Genomic DNA, 19,095 nt, shown 5'->3' with positions numbered 1-19,095 from the left:
ATTTTCCAAAAGATCATTCAGTCTTCAACCTTCCCACAAACTGATATTTATAGTTCACTTAATGCAGAATATAGATTATTAAGGATATATACTGACACTCGTGCTCCCTTAGCAGGGGATGAAATGAGAAAATTTTAAGTTATTTAATAGTTACAAAAATGTTCTAAACTATTTTGGAAAATGGCCTTGATCTGTACCTTCAAGTTTAAGACCTGGGAAACAGCATTTTGAAAACCATGATTGAGAAGAATGACATAGACAATCTTATGACAACTCTGTGTGGAGGCTGAGAGTTTTAAATTTTTTCTTATATTTTTCATGCAGTTTGAGTATAAAGTGAAAAAGGTCATTTATGTTACTAAATATATACCCCACTAGAAAATGACCTAGAGATGGTGAAAACTAAGACTGCTGTGTCATACTGTGCTGAGCAATGTCTTTGTGTGAAAGAATAGTGGGAATGAGGACTTTGATTAATTCAGTATTGACTTTGTTCACTGCATCATTTCTGACTAATCATGGACAGTATGAGAAATAAAATTGCATTTATTGACAAATCATGGAATACTTTAAAAAATTATATTCAAGGATTATAGTCTGGTTATCCTTAGCTTTACATCTAGTATCCATTTATGAGTGAATACATGCTGTGTTTATCTTTGAGTCACTCGGGATGATTTTTTTTCTACTTCCATCCGTTTGCCTGCATACTTTATGATATCATTCTTTTTACTGCTGAGTAATGTTCCATTGTGTAAATGTACCACATTTCTTTATCCGTTCTTCAGTTGAGGGACATTCAGGTTGTTTCTGGATTCGGACTCTTACAAATAATGCTGCTATGAACATAGTTGAGCAGGTGTCCTTGTGGTATGATTTAAGCATCCTTTGGGGATATGCCCAAGAGTAGTATCACTGGGTCTTGAGGCAGATTGAGTCCCAATGTTCTGATAAGTGCTATACTGATTTCCAAAGTAGCTGTGCAAGTTTGCAGTCCCATCAGCAGTGGAGGAGTGTTCCCCTTACTCCACATTCTTTCCAGCATAAGCTGTTCTTGGTATCTTTTTGATCCTAGCCATTCTGACAGGTGGAAGATGGTATCTCAGAATCATTTTGATTTGTATTTCCCTGATGATTAAGGATGTTGAACAGTTCCTTAAATGTCTTTCAGCCATTTGAGATTCTTCTGTTGAGAATTCTGTTAGATCTGTACCCCATTCTTTTGGAATCCAGTCAAAGAGAGGGAGGAGGGATTATATGTCCTAGGGAGATCAAGATCATGACAGGAAAAAAATCTACAGAGACGACTGAACCAAACTCTTCGTGGGAACTCATGAACTTTAGACTGACAGCTGTAGAGCCAGATGGAACAGAACCTAGGCCCTCTGTATGTAGGAGATAGTTGTATAGCTTGGTCTATCTGAAAGGCCCCTGTCAGTAGAACCAGGATCTATTCCTGGTACATGAGCTAGCTTGTTGAATCCATTCCCTATGGTGGGATGCCATGCTCAACCTTGAGGTAGGAGAGAGGGGCTTGGCCCTGCCTCAATTTAATGTGCCAGGTTTTATTGACTTCCCATGGGAGGCCTTACCCTTTGGGAGGAATGGATGGGGGTTGTTTTGGGGGTGATAGGCAAGGGCAGCAGGAGGAGGTGTAGGAAGGGGAACTGTGGTTGAAATGTAAAAGGAATAAAAAAATATATCCAGGGATGTACCAAGTGATAGAACTTTTACCTGACATATAAAAGGCACTGAGTTTTTGAACCCTTACCAGTGCTAAAAAAGCAAGCAACAGAAAAATTGGCAAAGCCACCAGCATTTAGTTTGTTTGGATATTTGGGCATTGCGATACTGTTTGACATGTACTAAGGCATGTTTGTTGGCTTTCTCTCTAGATGTCAGCAAGTCATGAGAAAACACTCTTTAGTGACACTGAAACAGAATGTGGGTGTGATGACAGCAAGACTGACATTAGCTGGCTAAGAGAATCAAAATCAAAAAGACTAATGGATTACAGTAGAAATAAAAATGCGAAGAAATACAAAAGTAGAAAATCAAGTAAGAAATTAATTTTTAGAGAAATAGTGTAAATAATTATTTTCAGTTATATAAAATACTCTATTGAAATGCATGATAACTTGATAATACTAAGTCTATTGCTTGATAATAAGTTTCTTATAGATTCTTGCTTGTTTATTTCTTTTTTATCATTTATACTTTATTATTAACAGGCCCTTATAAGTAGGACAAAACATATACTAATTGTTTCATTGTTTTGCTAATGGTTATATTTGTATGGGTGGGCAAGAGAGAAAGAAGGTAGGATGGCGGAAAGGCATAGGAAGAACTGCCAGAGGTTGATGCTGGCTGTCTTCTTTGATTGCTCTCTACATTATATTTTGAGAGAGAGTTTCTCAGCTTGAAGCTTGGCAGGCAGTTCAGCTGAAATGACTGACAGGCCAGCAAGAAGCAGTGATCTTCCTGTGTTTGGTTTGCCTGTGCTGTGATTATAATTGTAAACTGCCTTGCCTGCCTTTTACATTGGTTGTTGGAGATCCAAACTCAGGTCTTATATTTTCATTTAAATAAGATTCCACTCCTGTTCTGTTTTCCTTCTGTGATGAACCGTGATTCAGAATCATAAGCCAAAAACCCTTTCCTCCCCAGGTTGCTTTGATCATGGTGCTTTGTCACAGTAATGATAACCCTAGCTAAGCTGTATGGCTTGCCAATTCTCAAGATTTAATGTTTAGAAATATGAGGACTTAAAGAACAAATAATTCATGTGTGCTTGATTTACTTTCCCTGCAGTCACCAAATGGTAACTTCCTAAGAGCCTCTTTATGTGCTATGTTGGGCTTATTGAGTGTATTGAATTTTTCTGCAATAAAAGTATCTTGTAACAGGAAAAAAAAAGATTCCACATACATACAAATGTGACTTACCGTAATTCTTGATTCCTTACATATTATCATTGCTTATTTTATTCATGGATCACTATTACTCAGTATGTAGCTGATGTTCATGAACAATATTAATATTCTTAAACAGAATCAAAAATTGGTCCCTGACACATCTAATTACTGCTATTTATGCTCTGTGTGTTTCTGTATCATCATTTCTCTGCCTTATCCAACACATACACTGGTGTGGGAGGTCCTTCTATGTGTTGCTTTTATTGTTTAATGTGGTGATAGTGGTCTAAAATTCTGCAGTCAATAAAAATACAAAATTTTTATGGCAATTATTTTGTTGAAATGATTAGATGGTAAGTTAACATGCATTATAGGACTCTTCTTGTAAATAAGATTTGCTTCACTAGTTTCACTTGTTTTTAGCTCCCAAAGAATTATAAAAAGATGGCTGACATTATGCTTGAAATGAAAGAAGCAACTGGGCCTAAAGCTATTAGTAATGTGGCGACCTTTCAGGGGTTCTTGGTGCATCAAACCACATTAGTCTGGAAAAATTTCATAGGTTTTTATCCTCTGTAGAAGCAAAAGAAGAACCTCTTTTCCAAAGCAACAAATCCTTAGACCCAAATTTTGAAGACAAGATACCTTTAAAGTATGTATATTGGTTACTTAGCTCTCTCACAGTCAAAAAATTCAATGTAAACATACTGTTTATGACTCTCTATACTCCTTTTTTCTCTCTCCCAAACCTACGTACCTTTTTAAACACACTGTGTATCATTTAGAGGTCTTTTTCATCTGAATTTTTCTTTATTGCATATCTGTAATTATTCTGACCAGAAGCACTTCTTAAGAATCTGAGATGCATCATTGTTAGGGTATATAATATGGCCCTGCCTGCTTGCTTCACACAGTCCAGTATGGTGGAGGAAGGCCATTCACTGCCTCGAGCCACGCACATGGTCCCAGTTCCAAGTATACAGTGGGTCTATGTTGAGCCATTAAGCAGTTTGTAACATGCTGCTTATTTAGATGCTCGGCCTCCTGAAAGAGCTAGAGGTCACTCTGGTAGCATCGCCCAGAAAGCTGGCATTTTTTTCTGCTGCTGCTGAATCAGGAAAACCTCTCTTAAAGGAGCCATGCTTCTGCTTGCTTCTAGCAAATAGAACCCATCCAAGAAAATGCCAATACCAAACCATGCTTAACTCTGTTCTTTTGTGTCTAGGATTCCCTTTCAAGCTTTCTCAGGTTTTACGTGGATATAGTCCATCCACCATGTTGGTGTGCCAATTTGTTATTGGAGGCTGCTTGTTGGTTCCCAGCTGCTCAGCCCTAAAATAATTACATAGAAACTATATTATTTAAAATACAAATTGGCCCATTAGCTCTAGCTTTTTATTGGATAACACTTATATCTTAATTTAACTCATTTCTAGTAATCTGTGCATCGCCACATGGCAGTGGCTTACCGGGTAAAGTTCTGGCATCTCACTCCAGCAGCTACATGGCTTCTTTCTAACTCTTCCTTCTTTCTCCCAGCATTCAGTTTAGTTTTCCCCATCTACCTCTATTTCCTGTGCAGTCCCAAGTCAGTTTCTTTATTAACCAATGTTATTCACAGAATACAGAGGGAATCCCATATCAGGGTGAGGGGCTTCTTATTTTATGATTTTAAATTTATTCTTGCGGAAATGTTATGACTATTTTATCTATTGAAAATTTTAATCTTATTTTCCTGAATTTTGCAGGCTCATCCTTGGAAAGGGGGCAGCCAAGATCCATAATGGTAATCAAGAGACAAAATACCATTTAGAGACCATTATAGCAATAACACATGCGTTAATTTTTTTTACCTGTTTCCATAGCTGGTCCTTGACCTTGCCTTTGCATTATTTTATCATGCATTCTATTTTTAATAGTGTCTTGGAGTATGCATGTATATCTATGTGTACATGTATGTGTTCTGCATGCATGCACCTGTGTGTGGATATATATTACTTGTGCCAGTACATGTGGAGGCTAAAGGTTAACAATATTGGGATGCTCTCTTTGATCACTTCTCCACATTTTACTAAGCCTAGAGTTCACCATTTTGATTGAAATGTCTGATCAATGAGCTCATGAGATCTGCCTGTCTATATGTCCTAGCTGGCTAGTGACCACAGGGATTCACCTGTCTGCCTCCCCAGTACTGGGATTATAAGAACTGACCCTTGTGCTTGGCTTGTTTATATTTTTTCTGAATATTTGAACTCAGGTCTCTGTGTTTATGCAGCAAGTATTTACTGCGTATACTCCCTCACGTACGTATGTACATGTGTGTGTGTGTATGTGTGTAACTTTGGAAAGTATTTCTCTTAGAGATTGCATGGTAGAAATAAAACAGTGATAGATGACAAAAATGGTAGCTTTTTCAATCAAGAATCATTTCATTCCTACATATATTTTGTGTGTAGCTGCCAATGTTGCATTTTTGTCACAAATAGCTTATATTTCTGATACCTCTATTACTGATATTATAATAATCATGACATATTCTCCTAAAGGCACGCAATAAAAACATTACCAAAAAGGATGATGAAATAGTTGTAGATCAGAGAACCAGACTTCCACGAAGGGCAACAAAAACAAAAAAAAATTATAAAGATCTCTCAACTTCAGAATCAGAGAGTGAAAAAGAATTTTCATATATACTTAAAGATAAACTGCTGACAAAGGTAAATCAATATAATTAAAATTGATAATCTCTAAATTTAATTTTCTTAAACTACTAAATTTTTTATTTATGCATACAGTACTAACAGCAGACCCATTGCTAGTCTTACAGATTTATCTTAAAATCTAATATTGTAACAGGAAGAGGGCCCGCTTGTTCATACCGGCCACCCAGCTAGCTTAGCCCTGAAATAACTACACAGAAACTGTATTAATTAAATCACTGCTTGGCCCATTAGCACCAGTTTCTTATTGGCTAATTCTTAAATCTTAATTTAACCCATTTCTATTAATCTGTGTATAACCACATGGCAGTGGCTTACCGGGGAAAATTCTCAGCGTCTGTCTCCCACAGATCCATGGCATCTTTCTCCTGATTCTGCCTTTCTTCCTCCCAGCATTCAGTTCTGTTTTCCCTGCCTACCTAAGTTCTGCCCTATCAGCTAGGCCATGGCAGTTTCTTTATTCATTAACCAATGCAAGCAACACACAAACAGAAGGAACTCCTACACCATAATATGTAGGTGGTTCATTATTGTGAATATTACCATCTTAGAGAAATTCATGTTAGGAAGTGATAGAGACAGAATTTGAACCCAGAGAGCTTATTGGTAGATAGATCTTTGACTAACTACTACACTATTGATTAGTTTGTTTGCTTTGGTTTTTCGTTTTGGGGATACAGTTTCTATGTGTAACAGCCTTAGCTGTCCTGAAGCTCAGTAGAACTCACTATTTAGACCAGGCTGACTTTGAACTCATAGAGATCAGGCAGCTTCTGCCTCTTGAGTGCTTGGATTATGGGATTAAAGGTTTGTGCACCACCATGGGGACTCACTTTGTTTGATCTTAACCCATTATACCACCATTTCCTTTTGTGTTCCTGATCTCTCTTGCCTGGAACATTTTAAAGACCTTGTAACATAATTGTATAAACTGACATGACTGTTCCAAGGTTTGGTTAAGTGGAAGGTTTTTATTATAGCTGTGAGGGGAAAAGTATAGCCAGAGTCATCTGGAAGAGTCCAGAGCAGGAAGAAGAAAGCCTTAAGTTGAACATAGGCAGCAGAATGGACTTGGCCTTGAGAAGGAGGTATATAGGGGGTGATGAAGACAAAGAGAAGTGTGATGGCAAAGGAGATCAAAAGAGGAGCAGAAGAGGGACTAAGAGAGGAGGGGGGAGAGAGCAAGAGAGCTTGAGTAAGCACACACACAGCTGGATGGGGGAGGGGAGGTTCTGAGCTGGAAAAGTTTAGGGTTAAGGGGTGGGATGAGAGGATCCAGAATGCCAACATGGACGCTGAAATAACAGATACTTGTAATACTGAGGGAGACTGGAGGCCAGCATGTACTTTGGTATGCTAATTGGTACCATGGATAGCCATTTGTGTCTCTGCCCCAAGTGATGAAGAAACTGGCTCCTTTGGTAGAGCGGAAATGGCTTTCTGAGGAATGCTGGCTTTTTCTACCCCCAGAATTTGGAGATATATAGTTCCTTTAGATCAGATAACAATCACTATTTTTGTCTTATTTCTTGCTTTAATGTTAACATACCCACCATCAAATATGCCTTTCTCTAAGCCATCCATCTTATCTATGCTTAAAAATAAAAAACAATGACAAAAATCCTTAATTTTCAAGGAGTTAAGGAGATGCCTTGTAGCCACTGGAGAGAGATGCCAAGAGCAGCCTAAGGAGAAAGATGCTAGAACAGAGGTTATGCCACGGCCATGTAGTGATGATACACAGATCAGTAGGAATGAGTTAATTTAAATAAGAGAGCCAATAAAAAGCCTAAGCCATTGGCCAAATAATTGTAACTGATAATAAGCCTCAGAGTGGTTATTTCATAAGCAGCTGCAGGGACCAGGTAGGCAGAGAGAAACTGGTCCAGTGAGATGGTGCATGATAGAGAAGAGCCCTCTGCTTACACAGAGCTATAAACAAATTCTCAGTTGTTACTGAGTGATGACCTGAGTTTCTCAAGTACCTTTGGTCTTTTCTGCAGTCTTATTTCGTGTATGTCTCCCCTTCACCATCTTGGTTCATGGACTTTTTAGTGTCTCATGCACAATGAAATCTAGGAGTTCTGTTTTCTCTATCCTGGATACAGTCACCAGCTTTGAACCTGCACAGCATTCTATTATTCTATACATAGTCTGTGCAGTCATTATATTTTCAAAGTGCCCTAGAACATATATTTGCCAATAACATCTAAGCTCTTGTTATGGCCTTACATAGTAATAAGTCAGTCAGTGCTGTAGTGTAACATATACCCAGTTGTATAAATGTATGTGACCATAATTTGAGGTTGCTGGTGCATTTAGGAGGAGACTGTCCATTCCAGAGCCCAGACAAAGAAACTGCCAAAGGAACCACAGGAAGTTGTCACTACAGAAACGGCAAAAGAAAAACAGAAAATTTCATCTGAGCTAAGAGATGGGAGAGAAGACAGTTTTTGCCTATCTTCTGCATCTGTGTCTGGGAGCCCATCTTCTGTAGAAGTGACAAGATGTCAGTATTACGTCATTTTCCTTGCATTTTCTTAGCAAGAATAGTTAGAAATTTTCTTTTGTAACTCTATGAAAATCTAAGATTAGTTTTGTGAAATTTATTTGAGATAGGTAGTTTAAAAGTTCATTTTAAATCAGCTAATGCTAATAATTGGGGTTTTTTTTGGCCAAGTTGAGAACATAAATAGAATCCAACGTTTTCATGTTAGGATGTTAAATATCAAATGATTCAATGTGGAAATATTTAATATTAAGCTATAAAAGCAAAAATGTAACATAATTCTAATACTTTAAGTATTTAATAGCAGGAACTGTATGGGATCCTTTATACAATTCTTTGATAAAAAATGTAAGAAATGCTGTGATTCTGTGAACTCACAGATTATCTTCAGAAACAATAGTGTTTACTTTTATTTAAAAATAATTGGTAATGAAAATACATAGTCTTTAGAGTGTTGGCTTACATATGTCTTTCAATTACAAAATCTCAGGCTATTTTAAAACAGTTCCAAATGTGAATCATTTCAGTTAAATCCAAAAGTTAAATGTTAATGTGTATGTTTCCCTAAAGCACACAAAATCTTTTTATTTTCACAGTGTTCAGAATCATTGTCTCATTAGATAAGCTAAGACAAATGCACATATCTTGATTTGAGCTAAAAACTGAGAATTGATTTCATTAAAACTTAACGTCCTTGCTTTTTTATTTTGGTGCTTATATGTATGTGAATTGTTGTTTCTAAGGAGCCATCTTCCCCCAAAACTTTGAGTTAAGTGGGTCCACTTGGTACCTGGGCTCATCAAATAGAATAAATTGGCTAGCTGACTGACTGAGCTCCAGAGATCCAACTCCCAAGCTCTAGAATTACAGGCATATTTCACCATGCCTGGTTTTTTAATGTGGGTTCAGGAGATGAAGTCAGGTTCTTGTGGTTATGCAGCAAGCACTTTCTGATTGAGCTGTCTCCCCAGCCTTACTGTCCTGGTATTTCAGTGAGCAGTTTAGACCAACTGATTTTGTAAAACTTTAACAGTTAGTTACTATAATGTTAAAATATTTAAAGTAGCAGTTAAGTCATCTCATACAATGTGTGTATGTCTGTGTGTGTAGTTTAAATTTTTTTGAAGGTCCTTTAAATTTTCAACTGTGAATTGTTCAAAGTCTTAGTATTTAAAACAGTCTTAAATTATTGAAAGTGTATCTTTTAAAAATACACCTAATCTTTGAACATTTGATAAATTATTCTATCATGCCCTTTCCTAGAGCAACAATAAAATAATACTCTATTTTTAATAGTAATACTGTATGTTTGTGTTTTGGGGGAATCTAGGTATAGAGAAAATAACAGAAAGGGATCTTACTGAAGATTATGACTACATCACAAAATCTTTTTCACCTTATCCAAAAACTGCATCATCTGAATCCTTAAACGATAACAATAAAGTTGAAAGTCAGAGAAAATCGCCCAGAACCAGTGAGACCAGTACACTATGTGTGAGAAAGAGTAGCTCACCTGTTCCAGGACTGCCTTCTTTGGTAAGAATATAATTTTCTTTTATCATATGCATCTGAAAATAGTTAGCCATTTGCCTATAATATTCATCAAATATGTATTATATGTTTGTTCAGTGTTTTAACCTTTAATAACTTTTTGTTATTGGAATCACAAACTGACAAAACTGAAAAGAATATAGCTGAAAACCATATTGCTCAAGTGCTTAGTTATATAAGGAGTTTCAAACTCATAGGTACTAACCATTGCTCATAATAAAATGGTGTTAATGACTATTTAGGGCTTGGAGGTGTACTGAGAGCACTTGTCTAGATGCATGGGACCTAGATAAAGTACCAGCACTTAAAGTGCAGTGGTTATTAACATACCTGTGTCAGATATCCAAAATTGCTGGTGTATTGAGCCATCTGGCCTATCACTTTTAGCTGATTTTTTTTCTAGATGGCTTTAAAGCCCTTTTATTTTAGGCCAGTAGTCTTTACGGGGGGGGGGGGTATTTTGCAAACAAAATCTTAGCTTAAACTGTCAGTATATCGAACAGTTCAGAGTAGTGCTATGTTTTTAAACAGATGTAGGAGGTTTAGACTCTGACTTACCTCATTAGCCCTCCAAGCCCCTTTGCAAGTCTCATTTTTCTACAGATGGCAACATACCAACTTAGTGCCCTATTAGATTCTGTCATCTGTCTTTTTGCATTCTTTAAATCCTTCACTTGTCATTTTCCAAGTGTCTGTCTACATCTAGGTAATTCTAACTGCTTTTATTACCTTCTTTTATTACCTTCTGTGATGTTTTCTATGCTCTATGTAATTTTAGTTTGCTACATACTAACTTGCTGGAAAGTTAGGCAGTAACTGACCCTTTTCCATAGTTTGTGCTGAGTTCTACCTCAGGTTTTTGCTTTTACTCGCCTGGTGCATGTGAAGTTTAGTCTATCTTTGGAGTTTTATGGTCGACTGTATTAATCAGGACTTTCCTTTTAGCATTCTGTGAATTCATTGTTGGTTTTTTTGTGTTAGTAGGGGTTGAATCTAGTACTTTATACGTACTCGATAAACATTCTTCACCAAGCTACATCTTTAGTTCTATTTGTTTTCTGATTTGTAAAATGTAAGTGTTGATTTATCTTAAAGTTTACAGGAAGTTTTTTTTTTTCGGGGGGAGGGTTTGAGAGAGGGTCCTGCTGTGTAGCTTTGAAAGTCACTATGTAGACCAGGCTGGCCTCAAACTTAGAGATTCACCTGCCTCTACCTCCCAAATCCTGGGATTAAAGTCTGCATCACCAAACCCAGCCTTTACAGGAGTTCTTACTGTAGGCTTGAATGTAACTTCTGTATCTGTTAAAGGCATTGTACCTTTCACTTGTTAGAATCCAGAACTCTAGTCTGGCAAACTATGAAATAAAATTTCTGATCTTTCAGAATGTGTAAGACTCAAGCAGAAATGTCTGATACATACCTGTAGTCCTAGCTCTCAAGGGGTGAAGGCAGAAAGATTGAAATATCAAGACCAACCTGGGCTATATTAGTAAGATCTTAATACTTCCTTAAGTATTATTCTTAAAAGTATTTTCCTTTATTGTAAAAATGTTACTTTTTGATTTAAACTTTTAGGTTTCAGCCTCTCTAGGATTTCCTGTGAATAGTGCAAGTTTTCCACATCTAATGTTTACATTAACTCAGCCTTAGTCTTGTTGGTCACATGAGTCTAGCTATTAGTCACTGTCTTGTACTAATACTACACTGCTTAGTTTTACATTTGCCTGAGTGTTTTCACACACAAACCTACACTTTACATTTCTGGAGTTTTAAAGGTTTTTGATTTGTATTTATCTTAACAAAAAAAGCCAATAAGTAATAGGCTTTTACTATTGTATAAAATAATTTAATTTTTTAAATTTTGAGTGATCTTGCTGAATTCTATAATTTCCCAGGTTGTCATTGATTTTCTTTATAGATGATTATATAAAGTATTATAACTTTTATGTATTTTATGACCAATTCTTGGACTTTCATGCTCCTTTTCTTGTTAAAGTGACTTGGCCTGTGAAGTATAGAACCATACATCAGGCATCTTTTCTCATTGGACTTGCTAGATACTTGTCGTTGAGCTAATTAATGTTCTATTTAAGTGGATTATGAATTTTAGCATTGATTTAATTCTCTAAAATTTTAAATTGTTTCTTACTTTTTTCTGTTTTTAAGTATTTATCTAATTATCTTTGGGTTTCTATGTGTCATTCATTCATAGCCCAGAAACACAACTATCAAGAATAATTCTGTTTTGAATAGAAAAAATACAAATTCAGTGATAGACAATCAAAGAACCCTACATTATAACAGCTATTCAGATGTAAGCAGTAATAACTCAGAGAAACATTTTATGGAAACTGAATCTCCAGAGAGTCGTGAAAACAATATACAAAGCAAGAGAGAGGTAATATGCTAATTCAATTGCTAGTATTCAGTGGGAATCATGCTACCAAGTTATTTTTCTCTGTGATAGAATGATTTAGTCATATAAAAAGTTTAAAAGGAAAGTCTTAAAATAACAAGGATATAGGGGCTAAATCTCTGAGTTTACATATTTATAAAATTTCTGCCTTCATGATTATATAGAAATTTGGTTTTCTGAACTTCTTGTAAGCAGAAAACTCAACTGGTTGATAAGTAAAAATATTTAACAATTGTATACTAAAGAAGATGAAAATAAAGTGTTGTATTTTAGGGGTGGGGCTTAGGATTTAAGCTAACCATAAGTGCCTAGAAGAGTACATGTATTAAAGAAAGAATGGTAATCTAAGTAAAATTGCTTTTTTAAAAAAACTGTTTAAAGTTTAAAGGTTAAAGTCACTTTATAAGAATTTTTCTGTAGCTCCCTATTTTCTAACTCAAAGACAATAACAAATTGGTGAAATTGAAAATAAGAAATTTGCAAATTTATCAGGTTAAAACTATATTAGCCTAAAATTGATGCTAATCTAATATCTAGATTCATTTGCAGCAATCTTAAAGATGACTTAAAGACCATGATATGAGAAAGAATTGGACAGCATTTGAAATCTGTTGGCTTGGGAGTTTCATAAAGATGATAAAGAAGAATAGTCAAAGATAAATACAAGTGTTTATACTACTTTTCTTCTAATTTCTAATATTTATTTTAGGAAAGCCTTGCCACATCTCCATTATCATGTTCTAGTGAAAGAGTAGAGAAAATATGGTGGGATATGCCCAGTGACAATACTCATGTATCAGGTTTGTAGGCATAGTCTTGCTTTTTAAAGATTTTCTTTAAAAATTTTATGTTGCCTGCATGTACATATATGCTCCATGTGCGTGCAGTGTTTGTGGAGGCCAGGTGTCAAGTATTCTGGAGCTGGAGTTAGTCAGTTTCGAGCAACTGCACAGATGCTGGAAACTGAGCCTGGGTCCTTGCGAGGGCAGCAAGTGCTCCCAACTGTTTAGCTGTCTTTCTAGTCACAGCCTTGCCTTCAAAGTCATTACTAATTACTTTGGATTTATACCTAAATGAGTTCTACATTTCAAGTCACATCATTGTTGTCAGAAATAAAAAGTATAAAGTATACTTTAACATAGTTGTTCAAAAACTTTTTAATTTAAAGCAATAAAGTGGTAGATGTATTGAAGCAGAATTATAGCACTATTATTTTTAATGGTTTCTTGAGGTCCTAGTCAACGATGTCACAAACGGCAAATGTTCCTAGAAGATGATCTAAGTAATTCCAATGAAGCAGAAGTGGAAGAGGCAGAAGAGAGAGAACAATTACTCTCCAAAAGACTGTGTCAAAGGGAAGATTCAGATCATCACATTTACAAAAGTAAGCAGATCAAAATCCTGTCAAAACTTCTGGACAGCTTCCTGGAATTTGACTTAAACACAACTCTTTGTACAAACAACTTTGTGTGAGTCCAAGATGGATATGGACTTTTATCACAAAAATGACTTTATATTAAAGGTGTAGCATGATCTTCAAACAGATTTCTCCATTATATCATGTCTTAAATTTTCATTTTACTGAAATCTGAGCTACTTGATGTGTGTCACTAAAATACTTTGCTGATGCTTCTTTCTTATTAATGGATCAGATTTAAAAGTAAAAAATATTTGTTTTTTGTGCCTCAGTAACCCTATAAAAGGGTTCTGTGACAATTTCATTTTTTAATAATAAAAAATCCTCTGTTGGATTTAAACACAGAAATTTTTCTCAGTCTGAGGACAATGATAAATTTTGTGGTAATACATATTTTAATATTAACTCATTGTTTTTATTTTAATGTTTGAAATTACAGCTTCATTATCGACACCAGATTTTTCTATTCCTGAGGACTGGCAACAGGAGTTTCTAGGTGCTGAAATGTTATATGATAACATCAGCTCAGACTATAAGAGGAAAACTGATGTGAGTTACCTCATAAGTTATACACAATACCATGATAATGCACTCCAAGTTTCTGGTAGATGATGGATGGCTTGTCTGATCCTTAGTCAACAAAACACCCATTTATGAAGCTGACTTTGCATATAATTTGGATTATCAGATAAAAGGCACCTCTCATTCCTTCTAACATCTTTCCACCATATATATATTTCTAATTTATCTGTTAAATTTTTCTTTGCATTTTTACATTTTGTTCTGTATGTGTGTGAGGTGTGCATGCACACACATGTGCTTGTGGAGGTTAGAGGTCTTTCTTGGGTGTCTGCAGTTGTTCTCCACAGTCTTTTTGTGAGACATTATCTCTCAATGAAGATAGTTTATTTATTGAGCCTATATTGTACTGATTGACCAGCAAGCCCCAGATAGCCTGTTTCTACCTCCCCAGAGTTGGCTTTACAAGTATGTGCCCCTGCACCTGGCTCTTTATGTTGGTGCTGGGGATCTGAACTAGGGTCTTTATGCTTGCATGGTAAGCCCTTGGCACGTAGTTTTCTCCTCATTTCCGTCTTTAGACATTTTAATCTCACAGAGGCTATTATTGGTGGAGACTAGCACATAATATAGTGTCTTATACTCCAGCTTTCTTCCACCATTGTCTCTACTGTGTCCTTAGTTTCTGAGAATTCAGTGGATGTCTATACACAGAGTACATCCTAAAAACAGTGTTTACTATTACTAATAGGTAGAAAAGCACATTCTCATGTCTTTATTTGGATTGATAATTAGTTCAATCCCTCCTTTAAACAGTAAGTATAGTTAGTATGACACGAACCTCATCTCTTGATCGCCTTTCCTTTTATCCAAAGATAAGATCTGAAATTTCTTAAAATCTTCATATTTTCAAAAGTCAAGAGAATCTCTAATTTTACAGACTGTTATATGACTGCAGTAGGTGAAAATGTGTTTTGTGAAAAATGGTAAATTCTATTAAGCTGTGCTCTTGAAGAAAACTATAATTAGTTCCAGTTTTTATAAACACTATAAATATGTACTAATATATAAATAGTATTCCTAAAAACAATAGAAAATTGAACTCTATTCAAATCCTGACCAACACAAGTAAACACTGTTCTGAGTTCATTATAAAAAAGTTGATTTAAATAATTACATTTTTAATGTTCTAAGTTTTTCTTAGGTGTTATGGGAAGACTTTTTCATAACACAGTCTTGGTTAGCTTGTTATTTCTATAAAGACATTTTAAGTTAAAAGTATCTTTCAGACCCAACATAGAATCATGGATGACTTTACTACAAAGACATTAAAATTGACTCAACAACATCTAATGACAGTGACCTCTCAAGCTCAAGGACGCAGGTCTGTATCACACATCTGTTTGGTGAGCCATGCATACTGTGTGCTTATGAGCTGTGGGCCCTGTGGTGCTGCAACAATCTCATTTTATTCCTTTTTAATAGGAATGAAAGTTTGGAGAAATTCAAAGTCATTCTCCTAAATGAGATGGAGAAAGTTGGAAAAGACTCAGAGACTTTACGAGACCTGGAGAAGGAGCTTGTGGTTTGTGTTTCTTAAAATTAAACATTTCTCAAAATGTTTAAAGGCTAAATATAGCTCTTTAAAATTGTTTATTCACCAGTTTGGAAGACTGCTGCAGGTTATTGTTATTTAAAACATAACTCTATCTTCTATCAGCTGCATCTGAACTCAGAAATTTCCAACTAGTTTATAATGATGATTTTTGATAATGTGGGAGACATCTAAGAGATTTTATTTCTAATACTTGTAATATGAAAGAGTATATGCTAAATACAGTATTCTAAATACAGTATTCTTAGCCTATAACCAGTTTTTGCTTAAATTTAGACTAGTGGAAATACATTAATTATAATTCAGGTTTTAATCATGTTAAAATGCAAGAGATTTATTGTACCCTAAAACTTAGGATGTCGAGGAAAAATTAGTTCAGAAGATGAAGACATATCTCCGAAGCGAGAAGGAGAGGTTAGTATATTTTTCTTAATGAATAGAATCTGTAAGATTGTAGATGAAACACAACATACACTGCACTATAGCAGTGGACTGTGAACTGATATGTAAAAAGTTTATTCTCATTTTATTTTTTAGGCTTCGTGTTTTGAAAACTTCACTGGATAATAGTTTTCTTGTCTCTAATTCTGTTTATGAAGATAATATTTTTATATCTGAGGTATAAATTTATGTACTTAATATGTAACCTTGATGTTGGATAGTCTAACTTGTCTTTTTGTTGTGAAAATCTGATAAATTTCATGAGAGAAATGTTGTTTACAGATGCGTTTGATGAAAGCAAACATGCAAATTCTGCAAGATAAGCTACTTAAGAAAATGGTAAGTGGGTTGAGTGTATGCCCTCGTGTAATTGCCAGGCTTTTGTGTGCTTCTGTTTTATAACAGGTTCTTGCTTTTGAATCCAGATTGGCCTTAAACTTGTGATCCTCCCACCTAAACCTCTAGAATGCTCAGGTTATAGCCATGGACCACCACACTTGTTTACTTTTTATCTTTTTGTGGGTGTTTGGAGAAGACAGGGTTAAGCTGGTGACTTTTAGTTTTTTTTAAATTATGGGAACCTTGTTAAAGTAGATGAGGGATGGATGAGGAAAGAGACAGTGATTTGCAAATGTAAAGCTAGGTGAAGAAATGACTTGTTTGTACTGCTATATCCACTGTGTGCTTTAACCAAGACCAAGCACCCAGACTGCTGAGTGGAAGAATTGTCACCTGCATAAGTAAGCAATGGCTCTTCATTGACTTGCTTAAACATACTTGGCTTTCTAAGTCAAGTAGACTAGCAGCCACATTCTAGGATGAAGTACACTCCACAGAGACTCGTGTCATTGCTTTACATGGACAAATTTCAGGGTTTTCTCAGAGTTTAAGTGCATAATAATAGTGACCTTTATCAATAAAGTATTAAAGTACTTGAGATTTTAATGGCATGCAGTACAGGGACTGTGACGCTTTAGCCAGGCTCGTACAACTTGAGCAAACAAGCTGCCAAGTTGATCCTCATTGAAAAAAAGTCTTCTCTAGGGGCTTTTTATTTTTGTTTTGTTTTGTTTTTTCCAAACAGGGTTTCTCTGTGTAGTAGCCTGGCTGTCCTGAAACTTGCTCTGTAGACCAGGCTGGCCTTGAACTCAAGGAAATCCACCTGCCTCTGACTCCCAAGTACTGAGATTAAAGGTGTGCACCACCAATGCCCAGCTAGATTTTTTTTTTTTACTCTTCCTTTACATTTTTAGGTGAAGTTTTGAAAGATTGCAAGTCTTTTCTCCATTATCTTGAATATTGCTAGCGATGGGAGGATCCTCTAGGTACCTCCATGTACACCCTAAGGGACTGGGTGGAATGAACACTGATGTGTCTTTATGCAAATAGTTGTTTTTCCCTCTGGTCACAGCATGAAGAGGAACTTCTCAATATACGCAGAGGACTGTGGTCGTTTTTCAAGGTTCATGAAGAAAATGATGTATGAAATCTGGCTGCTATCAACACATTTTATCTGATTATTAGTTTTTGTATATAAGTGGAAAAAAGTAAGTAGCCTTGCAAATGTGCACCATCCAAGCAGCTGTATGTTTATGGGCAGGAACCTTCAGACTAAAACATTTTTTAGAGATGAAAAGAACGTGACTCCAGTGCAACTTTTGTGTACTATGGACAAACAGTAAAAGGACTGGCTCACTTTGGGTCATATTGACATTACTTTTATCTGTGAAACTAAAGTGTATTTTTAATTAATACAGTTTGTAATAGATATAATGAAATTTGCATAATGGTTTGAAATATACAAGTAGTAAAATATTAGCCACCCTTTGAAAGGGGGGAGTTTCTGCTTTAAAATGTGTACTTTTTAGTACATTTATACTTTGAGATATTTATAGTTCCAGTGTACTAAAAATGTACTAAAGTCCTAAAATTGTAGCTATTTCATAAACATTTTAACTCAAGCAGGATGCTTTGCCGATGTGTTCTAAACTCCTAGTATTCATTTAATGTTGTTAGATTATTTTTGAAATAAATGCTCACTTCATTTGAGTCAGTATAATTACTTTATCATCACTGTTCTATTTTATGAGCCATAAATTACAAGTCTCCTTCAGTTAGTTGAAGGATAATACTAAGTAGCTTTGTTCTCCTTTGTCTATTTCAAGGTGGTATATAGAGTATCTGAACAATACCATTATTCAATGTTAAAATGGTAAAGTGGCTTCTTAGTTAAGTACAAAATACACTCAGTGTTTTCAGTTGACAATCTGCTAAGATTTATGAAGAAAGTGATGGAATTTCTATTTCAAGAGCAAGAAATATTTACATTTCATTAGCTCCTTGCTTAGTTGTTTGTATAGCAAAGACTTGCTAAGGTTAATATTTTGTTGCTCTAGTTTTATTTTTGAGGGTATGTGTAGACCAGGATAACTTCAAATTCAGTTCTGCCTGCTAAGATTAAAGGCATGTGCCCCAACATCTAGCCTTAAGATGGTATATTTGTAATGGTTAGTTTTATTATTTTTCAAATTGTTGTGCATTTTTAAGCACATTAAGTGAAAGTTATCCTTTAGATTATTCTAAAATAATTCCTAGAAGAAAATAATTCACTTTTTTCACGAACCAGAAGTTTTGAGTGAGATCAATGGTTATATGTCCTGTTTTGAACTTTAATATACACTATGACACCAAAAAAATATTAAAAAGAAATTTAGTAGCTGGGCGGTGGTGGCGCACGCCTTTAATCCCAGCACTCAGGAGGCAGAGGCAGGCGGATCTCTGTGAGTTCGAGGCCAGCACAGGAACCAAAAAAAGCTACAGAGAAACCCTGTCTTGAAAATTAGGGGGAAAAAAGGAATTTAGTAAAGTAGGCTGTCACACTAATGGAACACTTTTTAACATCAATAGTTTCTGTGGAATAATCCTTTTGTACACTTTTAATGATTTGTCACCCAAATTGGTTTAATAAGTAAGCTGACTGGCCAGTAGCCAG

The 19,095-nt window shown here is 35.5% G+C and overlaps 1 protein-coding gene across 1 annotated transcript in view; it reads left to right on the top strand.

Annotated features, from left to right (window-relative positions):
• The window catches only part of Sycp2 (synaptonemal complex protein 2), a 51,840-nt gene extending 34,251 nt beyond the window's left edge, over positions 1 to 17,589 (top strand). The window contains exons 29-43 of the mRNA XM_075962899.1: positions 1,896 to 2,058; positions 4,664 to 4,701; positions 5,462 to 5,632; positions 7,958 to 8,144; positions 9,475 to 9,680; positions 11,908 to 12,093; positions 12,821 to 12,911; positions 13,343 to 13,495; positions 13,968 to 14,077; positions 15,337 to 15,431; positions 15,533 to 15,632; positions 16,018 to 16,076; positions 16,200 to 16,281; positions 16,386 to 16,442; positions 17,515 to 17,589. Coding sequence (XP_075819014.1) covers positions 1,896 to 2,058; positions 4,664 to 4,701; positions 5,462 to 5,632; positions 7,958 to 8,144; positions 9,475 to 9,680; positions 11,908 to 12,093; positions 12,821 to 12,911; positions 13,343 to 13,495; positions 13,968 to 14,077; positions 15,337 to 15,431; positions 15,533 to 15,632; positions 16,018 to 16,076; positions 16,200 to 16,281; positions 16,386 to 16,442; positions 17,515 to 17,589 — 1,773 coding nt within the window. The remainder of the gene's footprint in view (positions 1 to 1,895; positions 2,059 to 4,663; positions 4,702 to 5,461; positions 5,633 to 7,957; positions 8,145 to 9,474; positions 9,681 to 11,907; positions 12,094 to 12,820; positions 12,912 to 13,342; positions 13,496 to 13,967; positions 14,078 to 15,336; positions 15,432 to 15,532; positions 15,633 to 16,017; positions 16,077 to 16,199; positions 16,282 to 16,385; positions 16,443 to 17,514) is intronic.
• Positions 17,590 to 19,095: the final 1,506 nt, after the last annotated feature.

Source organism: Microtus pennsylvanicus, chromosome 2, assembly GCF_037038515.1.
Source record: "Microtus pennsylvanicus isolate mMicPen1 chromosome 2, mMicPen1.hap1, whole genome shotgun sequence".
NCBI lineage: Eukaryota > Metazoa > Chordata > Mammalia > Rodentia > Cricetidae > Microtus > Microtus pennsylvanicus.
The sequence above is the reverse complement of the archived record's forward strand: the minus strand, read 5'-3'. Positions and strand labels throughout refer to the sequence as shown.